Raw genomic sequence first — 21,823 nt, forward strand, 5'->3', positions numbered from 1 at the left:
CTAACACTGCATCCGGTGGACACATGTGAGTGGCTGCCAGGTTCCCGACGACTTCCCCTTTTCTGGCTGGGACTGACCTGGAACAAACAGGTGGGCTCCCCAAATCACAAGTGGACTACAGGAGCCTGCCCCCACTGGTCAGAACTGGGACAGAACTGACTGACAGAACTGGTCAGTAGTAGATACTTTTCTTTTTTTTTTTTTTGGCTGCGTTGGGTCTTTGTTGCTGCGCGTGGGCTTGTCTCTGGTTGCAGTGCGCGGGCTTCTCATTGCAGTGGCCTCTCTTGTGGAGCACGGGCTCCAGGCACACGGGCTTCAGCAGCCGTGGCACGCAGGCTCAGTAGTTGTGGCGCAGGGGCTTAGTTGCCCTGCGGCATGTGGGATCTTCCCGGACCAAGGCTGGAACCCGTGTCCCCTGCATTGGCAGGTGGATTCTCAACCACTGTGCCACCAGGGAAGCACCGCAGTAGTAGATCCTTGACTCAAGCTGGGCCAATCAGATTCTAGCACCTGAATACTGGAGACCCAGAATCAAGAGTTTGGAAGTCCCAGGCATGGAGCCTCATAAGTGCCCATAAATGACAAAGCACTAGAGGTCCCATGCCTGACCTCAGGCGGCTGGGACCACCTGCTTCCTGCCCTCCTGAGTCAGCTGTCCCTTTAATTCACCCCCAAAACTCCTTTCCATTGCTTGCAACCAAAGAAGCTTAACTCAAGACTCTGCCGTCTTGAAACTGCCTCCCTTGCCCCAAACTCCCCCCCAGCAACCATGACTCTGTCCTTCTCCTCTCTGCCAAGGTTCTTGATAAAGTCTTCCACAGTAGACTCCACGGGAATTCAACAAAGTCAACAAATATTTATTTAGCATCTGCCGTGTGAGAGACTCTGAGGACACAGAAGAAGGCGCAGACTGTGGCCTCAGAGAATTCACAGTCTAGCCCGGTAAGGGGTTAGTGCAAATTGTAATAAAGATTAAAATTAAACGTGGTAAGAGACTGGTAGGGAAACTCACAGGTGTTAAGGAAGGGAGGGGCTCTGGGAAGGTGTCCCAGGGAGGGGATGTCCGAGCACTGTCATGGCTTTGAGCGACAAGGGACATATTTATGCACAAGTTTCAGTTCAGAAAAATAAAAAATGAGTGACTTCTTCCTATGTTTATTTAAAATGAAAATAGATTTATTAGTATCTGTGAAAAACATAATATATTATAACTATTTAGATTACCACTTGATTGATAGGAAAAAAATCTCCCTAAGAAACTTGGCACAATGATTTTCACCTGCTAAGATGTTATCACCTGGGCACATTTGAAATGCTGGCAGGTAGGCAGGCCCCATGGGGTCTACTGGCCAGGGATTCTCATCACCGTCATAAAGGACTTGGGAGAAGAGAAGGGCAGGGAGACAAGGGAAGAGGGTGAGCAAAGGTCCATGGAGAAACAGCATGGTAGGTGCGGGAGGAATAACAAATAATTGGTTAAGTAGGGAGTAAAGTAGGGAAAGGCAGGAAAGGAAACCAAAGGCTGACAGAGGCCTGATTTCATAGCCAGGGCCTTGGTAGGCTTTATCCCAAGAACAGGAGGGAGCCATTGAGGGTTACTGAGCAAGAGAGGGTCATGGTCACTTTGGTGGCTAGTGTCAAGGAAGGGAGGATTGATCTACCCCTGGTCAGCCCTTAAGCCCTAGCCACCAAGTCCCTGAGGCTTGCGGTTCCCACAAAGTATCTGCTGACCTTAAGCTGTCAGGCATAGGGGTTGGGGGGGGTCCGAAGATGAGGGCTCAGAGGGAGAAGTGGTCCCTACTTCCCTCCGTCCCCAGCCCACCAACCCCAGGGTGAATGTAATTGTCCTCGATGAAGCCATCGTCATCCTCATCTTCACCCACCTCGGGGCGGACCCCTTTCCCTCTCCCAGACAGCGGGCGGTGCTGGTAGCTGGCACGGTATTTGCGGCAGAGGTGGCATTTGGCAGCAAGTGCGATGAGGAGAGAAAGGACCACAGCCCCCAGCACGACCCCTACCAGCACAGGCCATGCCCGGGCCCCGCTGCCCAGTCCAGGGGATACGGCGGATGCTGTGGGGAGCTCCGAGGGCCCCCCAGTGGCTGCAGAGAAAGGGACAGTGTTAGGGATGGGGCCCCGGATTGGCTCCCTGGTGAAACTGAGAGGAGTGGGGCAAGTTCCTCCCCCCAACCTCAGCATCTAAGGGGTACCCAATCCCCTCCTCAGCCTCCCTCCCACTGTCACTCACTTCGGTTTGCCTCACTCATTGAGGGGCCAGAAGACACTGGTGAGCCTCAGCCGCTGCCAGAAGAGCCCTGGCTCTAAGGAGACTCCCAGACGCCAGGCAGCCGCAGGGCACAGAGTCCTGGAACACACACATACGTTTGGATGTCAGGGATGGCCACAGGGCGCATGTTCCAGGCCACACTCACAGCTGTGTGAGGGCGCTGCACAAACTCCGGAGACTGGACAATTGACCATAACCAGTTGCCCGCAGGAGAAAAACAAGCCGAGCCACGGAAATTGGCTGTTTGTAAGGGAACACCCGGAAGTGGCTGGAAAAATAACTCAATGCTGGAATTTACTGAGCACAACTTATGATTCAGTCAACAGGCAACGTTGACTTGGCTTACAGAACCTTGTAATGTGGGCATAAACATTATCCCCACTCTCCAGGTGAGGACTCTGAGGCCCAGAAAGGTGAATTAACTCAGCCAAAGTCCCAGGACTTGAACCCAGGTCTCTGATGCCAGGGCCCAGAGCCCAGGCTGCTCCCCTGCTTGGTAAGCTGAGGATGGTAGGTGGGGCAGAGGCAGGCCTGGCTTCCAGGGGTTGGACACAGCAACTGCTGGGAGGTAATGGGCAAAGTGGAGACCACGCATGGAGGGCGGTGCTGGGCTCCACCCAGAACAGGAAGCTCCAGACACAGCCTGGCCCCTCTGCTCCTGAGTCAGAAGCCCTGCGTCCACACCCACCACCGCTACCCTCAGCCCTTCAGGCACATTCCTTGTCCTTTCACCTCTGCCCCAGGGGGTGGCGAGCTGTATTCTAGCAGTAGCCAAATGTAAGTCAACTGGATCAGGAAAATATCTGGCTGAGAATCACTAGGGCTGGGAAGGATCTAGAGAAGGACGAGCATCTGAATTAAGGGAATATCTGGAGGAAGGTCATATAGGCTCAGGATACCTGGAGGAAGAGCATCTGGGCCAGAGGAGTGTCTGGGGGAGCAGCACCTGATTCTGGGGAGTACCTACAGGAAGAGCATCTGGGTTACAGAAGTACCTGGAGGAGGAACAGCTGGGGCTGGAGGTATCTGAATCAGAGGAGGACCTGGGAGGAGTGTCCAGGCTAGGAAAGCACCTAAGAGAGAAGCACCTAGTTTAGGGGAGTACCCGGCCATACTCTTTAATATCAGTACTGTCATGATGCCCTCCCTCCTCAACTCCACATTGTCACCAAGCCCCATGAGTTCTTCCTCTCAATATCCCTAGAATGCCTATGCCCCTCCTCTGCGCCCCGCCGCCACTGCCCCAGTCCAAGCCACCTTCATCTTGTACCTCAACTCTTGCAATAACCTCCTAACTGGTCTCTCCTCAGCTCTCATCCATTCCTTAGAGTGATGGGCCTATGGCTCAAATCTGACCCCATTACTCCCCTGCTTAAAAATCCTGCCCAAGCTCCCCAGGCCCGCAAGGCTGCGTGCAGATTCCTCAGCACATCCTTCAAGGCCTCGCAATCCAGCACGCAATCCAGCACGCAATCCAGCACACAGCCCCCAGTTCCCTCCCCGTGCTACACACACACACCTACACACACACACACACACACACACACAAACACACACACACACACACACACACTCACACACACACCCTGCCTTGCCCTCTTGTTTCTCAGCCACCCCCTCCTCAGTTTCTTGAGTCCCCCATCCCTCAAGGCCAAATCAGACCATACCTGCCTGTGAGGTTGTCCCAGGGCCCCCCTCATCACCCCCTTCACTGCCCTGGCCAGTTACTAGATGGGCAGCTCCCTGGTCATGGGCTGGGCCGAATAGCGTGCACCCTGGCGCTGGCAGAGAGCTTAGCAGTCAGCCGCTCCGCACATGTTTGTGAGATGAGTGAATATGGGGGGAGGGTAGGTGGGGGGTCATTAGAAAGGAGGAGTAAATCATTCACTCATCCATTCATCAGCAAACATTCATTGGGTGCCTACCACGAGCCCGGCACTAGGCATTGGGTCCTAAAAAAAAAAAAACAGAAAGGATTTTGTTAAATTGAAATGAGTTGAATTCAACCTGACATTTTTAAGATTTTACTCCTACTCCTTTCCTTCCTGTCCTGTCCCTGTGAATTCTTCCCAAGGACACACACACACACACACACACACACACACACACACACCCTCAGGCTGCCACCCCACCCCTTCTGGTCACATTTCTTCCACCGACAAACACGCACCCCACCCTGATTTGTAGCTCCTTTCCTGCTCCCAGGAGCCCTCGGGGATCTGTGGGTTCCCCATCCCAGGCCCCCCCAGTGTCTTTCCCTCTGCTCCCCACCTGTAGGAACTGTGCACTGTCCGCGGAGGAGCTTCCAGTTAGAGCCGGCAGGACCCGGCCAGGTGGGCGGGCCAGAACTGCAGCTTGACTCACCTGCGGACGCAGCAGCCAGGCGGGGCCGAAGCCGCAGGTGAGGGCGGAGAGCAGAGCCTCCAATAGGGAGGACTAATGCTACATCTTCCCAAGAATTGCGGAGAACCTTCTGGCGCAGGCCTCACCTCCACCCCCAGTGCCGGGGGCGGGGGCGGTTGGGGGGTTAGTGCCGCTGGGATCCAGGGAGGGGGCAGTCTTCAGCAGGCAGCAGCTCAAGCTGGCGGCCCTGATAAACAAGTGAATTTCCGGTGACAGGTACGAAGTCCAGAGTTGAAGAGAGACGGCCTGTGAAGGCGGCCGGCCGGAACCAGAGGGGAGGGGGGTAGGCATTCTCCAGGCAAAGCCAGAGGGACCAAGAAGATGCAAAACTGCCTGCAAAAGTGTATGTAAGCGTGTCTCTCTGTGTGCGTGTGTGTGTGTGTGTGTGTGTGTGTGTGTGGAGGTCAACGGGGAGTGTGAGTTCAGAGGCCTTTTGAGGAGTGTGTATGTGCCCTTGGGGGGTTATTGTGTGTATGTGTGTTTACCTGGACAAGGTACAAGCCTCTATGTGGATCTCAAGGATCCTGTGACCCCACAAAGCTAGGCTCTGAACCTCTACCTTTTGCCTTACTCCTCTTCCCCAGGCCGAGTGCCTCCTTGTCCTTTCAGACCCTCATGGAGTCACGTTCCCAGAGCCCTCCGTCTAGCCCAGCAAGCCCCGCCTCCACCCTGGCAAGCCCCGCCTCCACCTGGCAAGCCCCGCCTCCTCCATCCCCAGAGCACCGTCTGTCACAGCATTGCTTTCACGATCTTGTAATTGTTTCTTCCTGTGCTGCCTCCCCAACTAGACTAGCAGGGGAGCTCTCCCAGGGTGGAAACAAGTTTGACAGTCTCTGGGTTCCCAGCACCTGCCGCAGGGCAGGCTCTCAGTAAATATCTAAGGGAAGAAGGGTTCCATGAGCTAAGCCATGCTGGCACAGGAGTTCACAGGAACCCGCAGGGCACAGCGGAGCAAGGGCTGCTGCCAGGGCTTGCAAGTGGGGCACGGTAGAACTGTGGCTGGAAAGTGGAGGCCAGTTCATGCAGGACCTTGAAGATCTTGGCTCCCAGTCTGAACTCCTACCGCCAATGGCCCCTTCCTAACTCTCCCACCTACACCTCACACTCTCTGCTGCAGTCACACCAAACTGTTCCCTATTCCTAGAACCCACCACGCTCTCATCTCCCAGGCTTTGCATGCACTCTTTCTGGGACCCCTGCTTTCCTCCAACCTTAACCTTCATCCTCTCCCCCAACATGTCCACCTCCCACTTGGCTGACTGTTCCTCCCATCACATGGGCCCCAACTTAGGTCCTCTTTATCTAGATGCACCCTTGTTTGGATCCCTCCTCCCTGCTCTGTGCCCCCTGAAGACCCTGGCCCTTCTCCCCCATAGCCCTGACCACACAGCACTGTGATTTTCTCTTTACTTGTCAGAGTGCCCTATGAGCCTGTAAACTCTGGAGGTAGGGTCTGTGTCTGTCTTGTTCCCCTTCAAATCCCTAATATCTAAAATGACAACAATAAATACTCCTGAAATAAATGAGAGGAAAGTGGAGATTATCCTGGATGGGGCAGTGAAGAGCCTAGGAAGATTTAGGGGTTTGGTTTGATTATGAAGCAAGGAAATCACAGGATTCAAAAGATATTCATTGAGCACCTACCATTTCCTGGGCACTGTGCCAGGTGGTTTTGTTGTTGTCGTTGTTGTTTTAATTGAGGTATTCACATAGCATAACCTAGTTCACATAACAAAAAATTCACCGTATCAGTCGATTTCAGTGCACAATTTACTGGCATTTATTACATTCAGAATGTTGTGCAACCATCACTCTATGTAGTTAGTTCTAAAACATTTTCTTCACACCAAAAGGATTCTCCCCACTCATTCAGCAATCACTCCTCATTTCCCCCTCCCCAGCCTCCAGCAACCTCTAATCTGCTCTCTGTCTCTATGGATTTGCCTATTCTGGATCTGTCCTACAAATGTAATCAGATTTGGGCCAGCTTTTTAATGAATTATTTCATTTAATTCTCCTGACTGTACTGTGAGATAGATGTTAATTATTTCCTTAACAGATGAATAAAATGAGGCCATGAGAAGGTAATTTGAGTGAAGTCCCACAGAAGAAAACAAGTAAAGATCTACCCATCCATTAGTCAGCCATTTATTCAATGAATACTTACAAAATGCCCACCACAGAGCCACAGCCAGCCCACATGGCAAGCATTGCAAAATAGCAAAAGGCCACCTGCTAGATGCCCCACAGCATGGAGAGCAGAGAGCAGGCTGGATACTGGCACCCACCGGCCCATCAGCCAGGAGCTCTGGTGCAGTGAACAACCTTCACAACCTTCTATGGCAGCCCTGGCAACCACGTGGTAGGCTCTGTGCTAGCTGCTGGGGAGAGTTCCTGCCGCCATACAGCTTTCATTCTGGTGGTGAAGATTGACAATACACAAGTAAAGAAATAAATATGATCATTTCAGATAATGGTTAGTGCTATGAAGAAAGTAAAATAGCTTTGAGTGATGGAGCTGTGGAAGGGGCTGCTATTTTTTTCTTTTTTAACAGCTGTGACTTCTATGGGTGACAGTCTTTTTTAAAAATATTTATTTATTTATTATTTATTTTGGCTGTGCTGGGTCTTAGTTGCAGCACCCGGGATCTTCATTGTGGCATGCAGGATCTTTAGTTGCGGCATGCGGACTTCTTAGTTGTGGCATGTGGGCTCTTAGCTGCAGCATGCATGCAGGATCTAGTTCCCTGACCAGGGATCTAACCCAGGACCCCTGCATAGGGAGTGCAGAGTCTTATCCACTGGAGCACCAGGGAAGTCCCGGGGCTGCTATTTTATATTAGTTAGTCGGAAAAGGGGGGGGACTCGCTGAAGGGGGGATGTTTGAGCTGAGATCTGAATAAGAGTGAGTGAGCAACCATGCCAATACCTGGGAGAAGAACATTCCAGAAAGAGGGAACAGCCAGAACAAAGATGGAGAAGCAAGAGCATGGCTTGTTCAAGCAACAGAAAGGAGGCCGGCTGGATGGGGTTCAGTAAGTGGGGAGAGATGGGAGGAGCTGCATGAGAGGCCTGTCCAGAGCCAGCTCAGGTGGTGCTGCACTGGGTCCTTCCCTCCGTGAGACGATGGGAAGCCACTGATGATCGGAGTCGGGGACCAAAGGACTGGCCTTCTTCGGCTTCTGTGTGAAGAATGGACTAGAAGAGGCCAAAGCAGAAGTGGGGCGGCCAGTTAGGGAGCCGTTGCTATCATCCTGGAGAAGGGGAATGTGGCATCAGGGTGGTCAGGCAGAAACGGGGAGAAGTGCTCAGATTCTGGATGTACTTTGAAGGTGAAGTCAGCACGATTTGCTGACTGGATATGGGGTTTGAGAAAAAGAAAGGGAGCAAGAATAACTCCAAAGTTTTGACCTGAGCAACTAGAAGGATGGAGTTGTGGGAGACTGCGGAGGGGACAGCTTTGGAAAGGCAATCTGTACCTCAGTTTTGGACATGTTACTTGTGAGATGCCCGTGATTCATCCGAGTAACGTACTAAGTAGGCAATAGCATAAACTAGCCTGAAGGCAGCAGAAGGTAAGGGCTAGAAATATAAATTGAGGAACCCGTAAAAAGTGGATGGTTTTTTAAAGCTGGTCATCTAGGTGAGGCCCCAAAGAGAAGTGCAGAAAGAGAAGAGGGCTGAGGGCTGAACCCTGGAGCACTCGGGCAGCAGAGGTCAGGGAGTGGAGGAGAAGCAGGAAAAGAGGCTGGGGAGCGGCCTGCGTGGTGAGAGTCAGACAGGCGAGGGAGGTGCCCTGGAGGTCAGAGAAGAAAGCGCTTCAAGGGCAAGGGCTTCAACAACTACGCCAAATGCTGAGGCTAGGTCAACTAAGACAACACGAACTGAAAATTGACATTGAATTTGGCCGTGTAGCCGTCACTGGTGACCTTGACAAGAACAATGTCACTGATTTGTCAGGGACAAAGGCCCAACCAAGCGATGCATGGGTATGGGAGCAGAGGAAGTAGAAACAATGCCTTCAAGGAATTTTGCTATAAAAGAGCAGAGAAATGGGGCCGACATGGGAGGCGAGTGTGGGATTAAGGAAGGATTTTTTCAAGGCTAGGAGCTTTTAGACCACATGTGTATGCTGGTCAGAATAATCCAGGAGAGGGAGGAAACTGATGATGCAGAAGGAAGAGAGAAGGAACAGTGGGGGTGGGAAGTCCTTAATGGCATCGAGGGGTGTGGGGTTGAGCGCACAGGTGGAGGGCTGGCTTTGAGCAGGAGCAGGGAGTTTCCCTCTGAGGAAGGAGGAGGGCCAGGTGAGTGATATGAGCCTTAAGGAGTTTTCTTCCCTTGGCTTCTGTCTTTCCAGAGAAATAGGAAGCAGTGTCATCAGCTGAGAGTGAAGAGTGGGGAGCGGGTGCTGGGGTTCAAGGAGAGAAGAGAAGGTGTAAGTTCATCATCCTGGGGCTTTGGAGAGAGAATGGAGTGTGGTAGGCTTGCCAGGCAGCATCAGGACCCCCTTGAGGTGAGCGGCATGAATTTAAAGTGATATCAGTAAGGGTGGCTGAATGTTTTGTTTTCCAGCCACTCCAAGTGTGCAGGTGGGGAGAAGATGGAGCCTGGAATTTAATCAGGATTGGGGCCTTGACAGGCAAGTCTGATAAAGCCAGAGAGGGGCAAGAGGGCTGAGCTGTAGGTAAGGCAGTGGTTGACATGATGGCCCAGACAATCAGGCCAGGTAAAGAGGGAAGTGAGGATGGGGTCGGGGAGGGGTGAGGAAACCTGAAAAAGTGGTAGGATTGATAGATTTTAGGAGCGATTACTGACATACTAGAGAAAGTTGAAAACACAGAAGGTGGTGGGCAGATGACGGCATACAGAAATGGAGGTTACCCAGGGGATACAGACAAGCCCTAGGACATGAACCATGGAGTGGTCCTGAGGTAGGGTTTACAGACCAGTGGTGGTTTTACTATTACCTGAAACATATCAGCTCAACCTGCTGAATCAGAGGTCCAATGATTATGTGCTAACAGCTCTATGAGTACAGAGGCAGAGGCAGAATTTGAACCCAGGTCTTCTGCCTCTAGGCAGAATTTGAACCCAGGTCTTCTGCCTCTAGTTCCAGCACGTTTCCAGATACATCCCCACTGCTCCTATGAGTAACACTATCAAGGTGTTCCATTCCTCACAATCATTTGAAGTGACAGATAGCAATCACTGCTTTTCAAAGATTTGCTTATATTTCCCAAAGGAGACTTGGGGTGCTGCTACTAGAAGAACCAGGAATGAATGCTGAGCAAGCAAAAGAACGAGGTGTCCTGGTCCCCAGCCTGCACCTACTTCCTCCTCCACCTCACCCAACCCCTCCCTGTGGCAGACCCAGGGCTCTTAGCCTTGGGGTAGTTGCGTCCCCTTTAAGAAGCTGATGAGAGCCCCGACTGCCCTCAGCCCACACACCAGCCAGCTCCGTTAGGGTGACCTGCAGCCCCACCGTCGTGATTAGTGATAATGAACCAGTTTATGACCTGGATTTATTTTGTATACCTAATCATTATGCTGAGGATTTGGAAAAGGTGTTTATTCCTCATGGACTAATTATGGACAGGACTGAACGGCTTGCTCGAGATGTGATAGAGGAGATGGGAGGCCATCACATCCTGGCCCTTTGTGTGCTCAAGGGGGGCTATAAATTCTTTGCTGACCTGCTGGATTACATCAAAGCACTGAACAGAAATAGCGATAGATCCATTCCTATGACGGTAGATTATCAGACTGAAGAGCTACTGTAATGACCAGTCAACAGGTGACATAAAAGTAATTGGTGGAGAGACTTCCCTGGTGGCACAGTGGTTAAGAATCCGCCTGCCAGTGCAGGGCACACGGGTTTGAGCCCTGGTCCGGGAAGATCCCACATGCCACAGAGCAACTAAGCCCGTGTGCCACAACTACTGAGCCTGCGCTCTAGAGCCCACGAGCCACAACTACTAAGCCCGCATGCCACAACTACTGAGGCCCAAGCGCCTAGAGCCTGTGCTCCGCAACAAGAGAAGCCACCGCAATGAGAAGCCCACGCACCATAACAAAGAGTAGCTCCCGCTCGCTGCAACTAGAGAAAGCCCGCGTGCAGCAGCGAAGACCCAACGCAGCCAAATAAATAAATAAATAATTTTTTTAAAAAGGTAGTTGGTGGAGATGGTCTCTCAACTTTGACTGGAAAGAATATCTTGATTGTTGAAGATATCATTGACACTGACAAAACAATGCAAACCTTGCTTCCCTTGGTCGAACAGCATAATCCAAAGATGGTCAAGGTTGCAAGTTTGCTGGTGAAAAGGACCCCTCAAAGTGTTGGATATAGACCAGACTTTGTTGCATTTGAAATTCCAAGCAAGTTTGTTGTAGGATATGCCCTTGACTATAATGAATACTTCAGGGATTTGAATCATGTTTGTGTCATCAGTGAAACTAGAAAAGCAAAATACAAAGCCTAAGATGAGAGCTCAAGTTGAGTTTAGAAACATCTGGAGTCCTATTGAAATCACCAGTAAAATTATCAAATGTTCTAGTTCTGTGGCCAGCTGCTTAGTAGAGCTTATTGTATGTATCTTCTAAGAATTTTGTCTGTTTTGTATTTTAGAAACGTCAGTTGCTGCATTCCTGAACTCTTTATTTGCACGATGAGCCTATAGACTATCAGTTCCTTTTCGGTAGATTGTTGTTTGACTCGTGAATGAAAAATCCCTTAAACCACATCACTATTGAATGAAAATATTGAAATTGTATCTGTAAGAAACATTTAAAGCAAAGAATATATTAGTTTTTAAATTGGTATTTTAATTTTTATATATTCAGGAAAGAACAGAAGTGATTGAATATTGTTCATTATACCACTGTGTGCTTAGAAAAGTAAGAAGCAATCAGTTTCCTACCAGTGACAGCATTTAGAGGTATCATTATGTTCGATAAACCATATGTCCTGGAATTATTTTAGTAGGTTTCAGTAGTATTAACTGTATTTTCCCACTGGTTCAGATTATTTCCTGTGAATCTTTGTCAACAGTTCCTTTTAAATACAGATCGGTAAGTTCCAAAAACCTGCCACTTTTTTGAGTCTTCAATGTAAAATCCTTAAAATAAAGGCTGTCTCTTTAAAAGAAAAAAAAAAAAGCAGCTGATGAGAAAAACAAAATGCATTTGCACACCCAGTCACAAATATGCTCACAGGCTTGGCAGGGAGTAAGGGCTCAATAAAAACTTGTCGAATGAATGAATGGTTGGAATTCCAGGGGTCTCACTTGCTCTCTTGGGGTTAAGAACTGGTGTTAACACACCAGTTCCTGCACACTGTGTGTGCAGGAACCTCTATTCTATTGTAAACAGGTACCCCTTTGATTAGGTAGAGCACCTCTTCTTCTTTGCAAGCCTCTGAAGGGTGGCTGCCCATTTCCTGCTCCCAGTCGTGTCCAGCCTCCCAGCGGTGGAGGTAGCGCCATCCTGCCCTCTTCCTCCTTCATTCAACCCCCATCTTCCCTGGAGGCTGGCTGTTCCCTGCTCCTGTTCTGCCAACGCTGACCTCCTGGACGTGCCCCAGCATTCAGAGCATGCCTGACGTAGTCCCAGCGGGGACTGGGCTTGAGACTTGGTGAAAACAAGCTCTCTGACCTGGTCATCACTGAAGTAAGGTCAAAGATATATTCCCAGTGGCACTTCCCAGACCTACACCTGAAACTAGGGAAACGCTTAGACATCACAGCTTCTACGGTTTCCTAACTTGCTCAAGGCAGACCAGCCTGTCTGGGGCCATGGTATTCCGCAAAGCCCTGAGGGAGAGCTTGCTAAACCTCCTCTATCCCAGTCAAAGCACCCTGAAACTCCAGTATAATTACCTCAGATGGTTCACATCCAACATCCAGGTTCACGGGACAACTTCCTCCCAAGCCACCAGCTCCAACTTGCCACACTGGATTTATAATTGGACATCACAGGTGCCCAGTGTGATGAGGTAGCCATCTGTGGCACCCTGTGGTCAGTTATCTCTTGGGTAACTGGATCTGGGAGGAACAGAACTCAGCAGACCTGGCAGAGGATGACCATACCCTCTCCCGAGGGATGTCACGCCCAGGCCAGTGGCCAGAGGTGGCAGAACAGCCGGACAGAGTGGCCCCAGCAGGCTGCCCCTCCCAGCCCTGCCTCCCTGGGTTCCCTGCAATGGGAATGGTCATCTCTTCCACATTCTCACTTTCTCCTGGGGTCTGGAAAGGAGGAAAGTAGGTCCCACCTGAGACCCCACGAGTGTTGGAGCATTCCCGAGTGGAAATCCTCTGGTGGCCAGCACCACTCATGCCTGGGAAAAGGCATTTCTTCCCACGGGAACAGGAAGCCCACTCCTGTGTGCTATTGCACACACACCCACTCCGATGCCCCAATCAGAACAAGCGTCCCTTCCTCAGGGTGTGGGCAAGGATGGAGCACCAACATGCCTTCAGGGACAAAGGGTTAAGAAAAGGGTGGGACATCCCTATGACATTGGTGAATGAATCATGAGAGCTAATGGGCTTGCGTCATCACTACTCCTTATCCTCAAATAACATTTGAAGTGAGATTGAGCAGCCAGGAAGCCATCCCCGCTCTTCAGCCAGGATACGGATCCTGCAGGAAGGAAGGTGTGTCTATGGCCGGTGGTGGCAGTTTACTCCCATAAAATGTGCTTTGTATTCTAAGTAGGCTTGCTGTTTTTTGAGGCCAAGGACAATGAGTCATTTGTGTCAGGTGCTAGTGGTTCTAGGATTTCAGAGTGATCTGGAGGTGAAGCAAGGACCTGGTGTACCTTAAAGGCAAGACGCCCTGAAAATTCATGCCTGCCCATCTCTGCCGGCCCACGCTTGCCTTTTAAATGGCCCCCACTCAATCATGACACAGCACAGAGATGAGCAAATTATTTTTCTGGAATAAAACCTCTAATAAGCATTAGAGTACATAAGTACATCTGAGTACATCTGCTAATAAGCATCTGAGTACATAAGGGTTGGCTTTTTAAAATCATTTGTAAGACTTTGGAGGTGACACATGCAGATGGTAGCCACCCCCTGTGAATGCTGGAAAAGACTTTTACCCTGCTTGCTATCTAGGCAGGACCATTTAGCAGGCCCAATGTGGAGTTAAGCTCTCTGGTTGTGGATCCAATTGTCTGGGGGTCAAAGCTGAGCTCCACCACTTAACACCCTTAGGAAGCATCAGTTTCCTCATCTGTAAAATGGGGATAATCACAATGAAACCTGCCTCAAGAGGTGGGGAGCCCATGAGGAGGTGTCAGTACCTTTTCCTGACACCTGTAAATGTTCAGTATCTTAGTCATTCTAATGGGGGTTTGTTGGCATTCTATGTAAGACCTCTGCTTGCAGTACCGGGTAATTTCATTCTAACCAAGGTCGATAAAAGTCTGTTATGCTTTAAGAAGGTCCTGAGCTTTGAACTGTCTGAACCCTCTTTGGGGTGTTGATACCAGCTTCTGGCCTCACAGGGTTCCTCGGGGCCAAATGGCCTTTGTCAAGCAGTTTGTATAAAAGGGACTTCATCCAAGCCTTGTTGGATTAACTGCGGCTTCCTTTAAATAAGGGCTTGTTTTCAGAAGCTTTCTTTTTCCAACAAGGGAAAAGAACACAATGGATTCCAAGTAATCTACCGTCCTCATCACAGCTTGTCACAAACACCTGGCACATCTTTTCAGCCCAGAGTGCAAACACACACGCTCCCTCACTTGCTAACTTCAGGAATCCAGCCCCAGCCTGATGTTCCAAAAGCATTTGCTGACAAACTTCCTCTCACTATAGAGTTATTTCCTGGAAGAACAGCAAAAACTGTTTTTGAATTGACAATATGGCTTTAGTTGTTGCTGAAGTGAAGTGAAAGTACAATTGTTACCACCTATTTACCTTAAAAAAGACAAACAAACCTGAAAACAATTACTTTTTCTTTTTTTTTTTCTTTGCTGATCAACATTTTTCAAGCAAAGACAGGACTTGGGAATTGGGTTAATGTGTTGCTTATTTCAAAAAAAGAAAATTTCTTAATGTTTTTTGGGCAACATTTTACTTGGGGCTTCAAAAAGCAATTGTGATGAACAATAGAGAGAGTTAAAGCACTTATGGAATAGACAGACACCGGCATTTGGGGTTGCACATAACAAAGAAATATCTTAAATATTTTTCAAAATATTCTAGGAGCCAAGACACAGGGGCATGCTTTAGGAATGTAATAGGGTGGGGGGCATATTGGAACTACCCATTTCCTTTAAAATCACTGAGGAAAACAAAGCAGCATTCAGCTTCACATACTGACGTTACACAGTTTATATGTAATAGCTTGACTTAAATCCAAGAAGCAAAGATGGAACTCTCACTCTGTTTATTTTGAAAAATAATTGCATGGACACCCAGGTAACCCACGCTTGTCAGGCAAGTTTCCTTGGGAGGAGTCTCTCTGTTATTTAGAAGAGGACCAAGTTAGCAACCTTATTTAGATGGCTGTGGTGTCAACTTTTTTTTTTTTTAAATATATATTTATTTATTTATTTTTATTTTTGGCTGTGTTGGGTCTTCGTTGCTGCACACAGGCTTTCTCTAGTTGTGGCGAGCAGGGGCTAATCTTCGTTGCGGTGCGCAGGCTTCTTATTTCGGTGGCTTCTCTCGTTGCGGAGCACGGACTCTAGGCACGCGGGCTTCAGTAGTTGTGGCTCGCGGGCTTAGTTGCTCCGCGGCATGTGGAATCTTCCCGGACCAGGGCTCAAACCCGTGTCCCCTGCATTGGCAGGTGGATTCTTAACCACTGTGCCACCAGAGAAGTCCTGGTGTCAATTTTGAGGGGCAGCTTGCAGAGACTAATTTTCTTCCCCTCTGTTCACCCAGCTCTAAATTTCACAAGCAGTTTTTTTGTGTGTGTGCATAATCTGCATAACAATTTCACCCAGATGGGTCTCAATTCCACCACCATTTCTGCAAGAAGACAGTGGAACTTGTCTACATATAACATTAAATCGAATTCATGGGTATTTTCAAAAGAGCCTATCAAATGTTTCCACAAATATTTACCTGCAAGCTAAGACCATGGAATGGTTATAAATCAGTTTGTTGTCTGAGCCACCTGTTAAGGGAGGCTAATGCAGCTTGGAGACACCAGCTTTTCTGTCCCTCTTAAACGTGAGGGTCACTGGATAAAGGTGAACCCAGCCCACTGGGGTGACCACAGGCAATGGGCCTTTACTCTCCTAAAATAAAAGAATAATCAAGAAAATTATGTTTTGACGGGTTTGCCGCTGAGCACTCCCTCCAAAACAGTACTTAATACCACAACCAGACATTCATGCTCCTGAGTTCTCTCAGGGGTAGTAGAATGCTTTTTGCCTTTTTTTAAACCAAGGAAATAAATATGAGGAGCTGAATTGCCATTATTTCAAATTAATTTTATTTTATTCTCAAAAAGGTAATATGAGTCAGAGATCAGAAAAAGATAAGATATACAGTGAAAGTGCTCACTGCCACCCCCGCCCCCCGTTCCTATCTACCTTATTCTTCTCACCCCAAGTAATAACATACTTGTATTAATTTCTGTTGTATCTTTCCAGTTTGCTTGTGAAGATGCAAGAAGTATGAATATATATTCTTATTTTCTCCTTTCTTAGGCAAAATCCAACATACTGTACACACTGTTCTGCATCATGTTTTCTTCACTTACTAGATAGTGTGTCTTGGAGAGCTTTTTAAAATCAGTATATAGACTTAGAGAGTTTCTCCAACCATTTTTTTTAATAAATTTTATTTATGTATTTATTTATTTATTTATTATTTTTGGCTGCCTTGGGTCTTCATTGCTGCGCGCGGGCTTTCCCTAGTTGCGGCGAGCAGGGGCTACTCTTTGTTGCAGTGCGCGGGCTTCTCATTGCGGTGGCTTCTCTTGTTGTGGAGCACGGGCTCTACACACACGGGCTTCAGTAGCTGTGGCACGCGGGCTCAGTACTTGTGGCTCGTGGGCTCTAGAGCACAGGCTCAGTAGTTGTGGTGCACGGGCTTAGTTGCTCCGCGGCATGTGGGATCTTCCCGGACCAGGGCTCAAACCCGTGTCCCCTAGGCAGATTCTTAACCACTGCTCCACCAGGGAAGCCCTCTATAAACTTTCATAATCACGAAATTGTGTGTTAACGTGTTATCTTTTTCATAATCTTTGGCCATTCATATACTGGATTTTATGTGTCCTTATTGATTTCTAATCTGTAATGATGAGTTACAAATATTTTTGACATTTGTCTCTTATTTTTGCCTTTCAGTTTCTTTTATATTTAGTAAATTTGATTAATCTTTTCTTTTAAGGTCTGTGGATTTTAAAGCTTAGTTAGAAAGGTAACCCAATCCAAAGTTATAAGAGAATTTACCCATGTTTTCTTCTGGTTCTTTTGTGGCTTTTATTTTTTTATGTTTAAATCTTAGACCCATTTGGAGTTTATTTTGATATATTATGTAAAGTATAGATCCAACTTTATTTTTTCAGACAGTTACCTGTTGTTGCAACGTCACTTATTAAAAAGAAACAACTTTTCCCACTGATTCAAAATGCCACTTTTTATGCATACTAATTTCCTGTTTGTATTTGGGTCCATTTCTGGATTTTCTCTTCTATTGGTCTATTTGTATGCCGGTAACACATTGTTTTAATTATTGAGACTTTATATAGAATATGTTTTATGTCTTGGAAAATATTGGTGTGAAATAAATCACCCCAAAATTTAGTCATTCAAAACAACAATTGTTTTATTATATCTCACAGTCTCTGTAGGTCAGGAATTTGGGAAAGTGTTGGCTGGGTGGTTCGGGCTCGTTCGGTTATCAGAAAGTAACCAGAACTGGAAGTGTCGGAGGGGAGGAGCTGGAGCAACTGGGTGCTGGTCAGGCGTCCCTTTCTCACCATGCAGCTTCAAGGTTTCTTCATGTGGTCTCTCTGTGTGAGCTAGTTCACGCTTCCTCACAGCATGGTGGCTTCAGAGGAGACAGACTGTTTACATGGCAGCTAGAGTTATAGTGCAAATGCTTCCAAGAACAAACTAGAAGCTGCCTTATCTTTCTGACCTTGGCAGCATCATATTCTCTGCAATCATTTTATTACAAGTGGGTCAATCTCATCCAAACCCAAGGAGAGGAGAAATGACCCCATCTCTCAGTGGGACAAATATCAAGGTCACATTGTAAGAAAAGCAGGTGGAATGGGAGAAAATACTGTGGCCAATTGGGGAAAATACAATCTACTACATTTTACTTTCTGATAGGACTGGAACACCCTTCATTGATCTTCTATTTCAGAGTTTTCCTGGCTATTCTTACCAGGAGAAAACTCTTTTAAGTAGCGTTTTTAGAAATCTGATACTTGAGGTGAATTCACTGATAATCATGTGTTAACCTTTTATCATTTTCATAATGTACATTTAGCTCTAACTATGGATAAGCTCTCACTATCAGATATGATTCATTTCTAAAACTATGCTTTTAAAAAATTAAATAATAGGGATGAATGTTGTGTTTGGTCAGGGAGAGGATGGGTCTAAGATAAAAAGCACTGCTCCTGCCCCATGTGGTAATGGATTAGAGTTGGAGACATCCTTATGAACTGATGTTTAGTTTACTATAAATACAAATTGCTATATATAGAAATATTTATAGATATGTATATATGCACGAGTTGGTATAAACACATATATTTCTTTGCTCTATCCGCTGAGAGGGCCTAGAAGCAATAATACCCCAGTAGCAGTAAGCACACTTGGCACCCAGATTTTGGTTTCTAATATCATTCTCAAATAAAATTTAAAAAAAAACAAAACAGCGCTCCTCGGGGAGATGGGTCATTCTAGGACTGGAGCAGGAAATATGCAACATGAGCCTGGAGCATCTTGTTAGAGTCAGGAAGTAAGGAAGTGGTAAAGAACAAACAAATAACAACAACAACAATAAAAAACCCTACATTGGTGGGAAAATGTCAAAGGAACACAGGAGCCAACTGAAAGCTCTACCAACAGCCAAAGCTGGAACAATTGAGCAACAAAATAAAGAAAGTAGTATTGGATTATAACCCAAAGTATGAAATAAATATCCATGAGTACATGCTGTTATAAAACAAATAATTGACCAGATAGATAAGTGATAGAGAAGGGGGACATATCTCCCTTTCAGAAGAATTCTGATTAATTTATGTAGATAAATAAATGCCTATGTAGATAAATAATGCCTGCATCTATGTAAAGATACAGTGTGTTCTGAATGATAAGGGGGAAAAGGAGCATATCCTTACAGATGACCCTTCCAAACCCCTGTTGGACTTCCTTGTCTCCTGCGGCCTTCACCTCCTTGCCACTCCCATAGCGACCCCATAGACTCTGCCATAACCCAGAAATGCTCTACGGGTCTCCCCACTATCGGAAAATAGAGTGTTCCTGTGAAACCTTTAAGCTGAAATGGCATAAAGCCAAGAAGCAATTACCTTAGGACGCATCTCGCTAACAGGTGCACAAAATAAATCGAGATTAAGCACAGATGCTCACAAACGCAGTTCAGAGCTCTGGGGGCTTGATGCTGAGATGCTGAGTATAGTTTCCGGGGAAGGAGCTTGGCAGTCTACCACTCTAGCTGCTCAGGGTGCAAGCTGCCTCTATAAAAATTCCCTGCAAAACAAACGCTGAATGCTATTTTCGCTTTTCACCTTTTTTCATAAAATCGTGAATCCCCCTCGGATTTCTTTTGGTCAGCAAAAACAGGTACTAAGGCAGGTCTCTCATAAAAGAGAAAAAGTGGAGGATACCTGTAACTCTCAAATTCAGACCTCGGTTTTGACTTCAGCCACCTATCCCCCAACCCTCTTTTGTCTGTTACCCCATTAGACTAATGCTGCACAAAATGTGGCCAGCAGCCCAGCGCTAGTCTGACAACTGTTACATAGAGACAAGGGCTAAAACCTTGGTCTCATTAACCTGCTCCTAGATAAGGACTACTCTATGGTCTGAATGTTTATCCCTACCCCCCGCCCAACATTCATACGTAGAAATCCGAATGCCCAATGTGATGGTATTAGGAGGTGTAGGCCTTTGGGATAATTAGATCATGAGGGTGAAATTACAGGCATACCTCATTTTATCATGCTTTGCTTTATCATGCTTCTCAGATAATTGCATTTTTTACAGATTGAAGGTGTGTGGTAACCCTGCATGAAGCAAGTCTATCGGTGCCACTTTTCCAACACCATTTGCTCACTTCATGTCTCTGTGTCACATTTTGGTAATTCTCACATTTCAAACTTTTTCATTATTATTATATTTGTTATGGTGATCTGTGATCAGCGATCTTTGATGTTACTGTTGTAATTATTTGGGGGCACCTCGAACTGCGCCTATCTAAGATGGCGAACTTTATCGATAAATGTTGTGTGTTCTGACTGCTCCACTGACCGGCCAGTCTCCTGTCTCTCCTCCTCTCCTTGGGTTTCCCTGAGACACAACAATATTGAAATCAGACCAATTAATAACTCTACAACGGCCTCTAAGTGTTCAAGGGAAAGAAAGAGTTAATTGATGCAGACGTCATTGTCTTATTTTAAGAAACTGCCACGGCCACCCCAAGCTTCAGCGACCACCACCCTGACCAGCTGTCGGCAGCCAACAACATCGAGGCAAGACCCTCCACCCGCAACAAGATTACAACTCGCTGAAGGCTCAGAAAATGGTTAGCATTTTTTAGCAATAAAGTATTTTTTTAATTAAGGCATATACATTGTGTTTTCTAGACATAATGCTATTGCACACTTAACAGACTACAGTATAGTGTAAACCTAACTTTTATATGCACTGGGGAACCAAAAAATTGTGACTCGCTTTACTGCATTATTCACTTTATTGTGGTCTCGAACGGAACCCACAGTGTCTCTGAGGGATGCCTGTAATATGTTTATAAAAGAGGCCTGAGAGGGCTCCCTTGCCCTTCGGCCCTATGAGGACCTGAGACCTGGAATAGGGTCCTCACCAGACCATGCTGGCACCCTGATCTTGGACTTCTACCCTCCAAAACTGTGCGAAATAAGTGTTTGTTGTTTATAAATCACCCAGTCTTTTGTTATGGCAGCCCAAAGGGACCGCGACAGACTGCGTCTCCAAAAGCAGCAGCCCCAAAGCTACAGATTAGCTATGAAAAATACACAACCATCTTCAGTATCAGTTGATACCATCGAGCAAACACAGACCTCTTTAGCTCCACAGCCCCACAGTGGAGCACGAGGCTGCCCCCATGAGTCTTGGACAGTTGCAAAATCACATGTCCTTTTTCAGTTGTTATGGGCAAATGATAACTAATTTCATTACCTTTCCTTTTCAGGTCCAACAGCAGGCTTCTTACTAGCAACATTCTAATTGAAGGTGACTAAAATCTGGCATTTGGAAAGTAAAATGGCATGAAGACTAGTAAAAACCTCTGCTTCGGAGTTCCTCTAGGAGGCCTGGCTGCCCTGAACCCCTGGCGACCTGGCAAAACTCCTGTATGTGCCAAGAGCTGGAATTCCCACTATCTGCAGGAAGGCGTCTTACAGAGCAGTGAATTATCAGCCTTGTGTGGAGTTAGTCATGCTGCTTTCTTACTTTTTTAAAAAATAAATTACCTTTAGCTCTATCATTATCAGCTTTGTTTTGGATTGGAGGGTTGACCTCACAATGTGTAGAACTGCATATCTGCATTAACGTTATTCTTGGTCTGTAACTTTCCAATGACTGAGACTTTGAGAAATGCATTATGGTTTAAGTATTCCTATTGCAATAGCCAGATGTATACACAACCCACTCAAAATTAGTTGGTGTGGTGACAGTTCATTTGTGACATGCTGTTTGTAAACAGATGCTACTTAAGTTACTTGCAACATAATCTCAACACGTGTAAAAATATACTTTTACACTTATAGGACATTGTTTTATAATATAAACCCTTATATACAAACTCTGCAAGATGTGCATTGTGCTTATCTACAGATCGTTACTACTGGGTTTTGTCTCCCAGTTGAAAGTGGGGAGGCCAGATGGGCCTGTAGTCTTTGTCATGCTATAGTGTCACAGAGCAAACACCTG

At 47.0% G+C, this 21,823-nt stretch overlaps 1 protein-coding gene, 1 long non-coding RNA gene and 1 pseudogene across 9 annotated transcripts; 2 read left to right on the forward strand and 1 right to left on the reverse strand.

Annotated features, from left to right (window-relative positions):
• Window positions 1–836: 836 nt before the first annotated feature.
• Window positions 837–4,770, reverse strand: C3H1orf210 (chromosome 3 C1orf210 homolog). 5 transcript variants are annotated; one of them, XM_068539679.1, is made up of 5 exons: window positions 4,558–4,725; window positions 4,212–4,238; window positions 3,282–3,359; window positions 2,248–2,364; window positions 837–2,101 (listed from the first exon to the last, which is right to left on the reverse strand). In XM_068539679.1, the coding sequence occupies exons 4-5, from the start codon at window positions 2,264–2,266 to the stop codon at window positions 1,779–1,781; spliced, it is 342 nt and encodes a 113-aa protein (XP_068395780.1). In that variant the 5' UTR covers window positions 2,267–2,364; window positions 3,282–3,359; window positions 4,212–4,238; window positions 4,558–4,725; the 3' UTR covers window positions 837–1,778. The 5 variants fall into 5 exon arrangements, with proteins under 5 accessions (XP_068395780.1, XP_068395785.1, XP_068395784.1 ...); XM_068539684.1 differs by lacking the exon at window positions 3,282–3,359 and adding an exon at window positions 3,186–3,249 and having other exon boundaries at window positions 4,558–4,611; XM_068539683.1 differs by lacking the exon at window positions 4,212–4,238 and having other exon boundaries at window positions 4,651–4,770.
• Window positions 4,592–21,447, forward strand: LOC137762175 (uncharacterized). Of its 4 annotated transcripts, XR_011073518.1 has the most exons (4): window positions 4,926–5,032; window positions 19,901–19,994; window positions 20,315–20,438; window positions 21,084–21,447. It is a non-coding gene; the product is annotated as an uncharacterized lncRNA (long non-coding RNA). The 4 variants fall into 4 exon arrangements; XR_011073519.1 differs by lacking the exons at window positions 4,926–5,032; window positions 19,901–19,994 and adding an exon at window positions 4,592–4,687; XR_011073516.1 differs by lacking the exons at window positions 4,926–5,032; window positions 19,901–19,994 and adding an exon at window positions 4,829–4,905.
• Window positions 9,397–12,255, forward strand: LOC137761691 (hypoxanthine-guanine phosphoribosyltransferase-like; annotated as a pseudogene).
• Window positions 21,448–21,823: the final 376 nt, after the last annotated feature.

Source organism: Eschrichtius robustus, chromosome 3 (genome assembly GCF_028021215.1).
Source record: "Eschrichtius robustus isolate mEscRob2 chromosome 3, mEscRob2.pri, whole genome shotgun sequence".
In the NCBI taxonomy this organism is placed as follows: Eukaryota; Metazoa; Chordata; class Mammalia; order Artiodactyla; family Eschrichtiidae; genus Eschrichtius; species Eschrichtius robustus.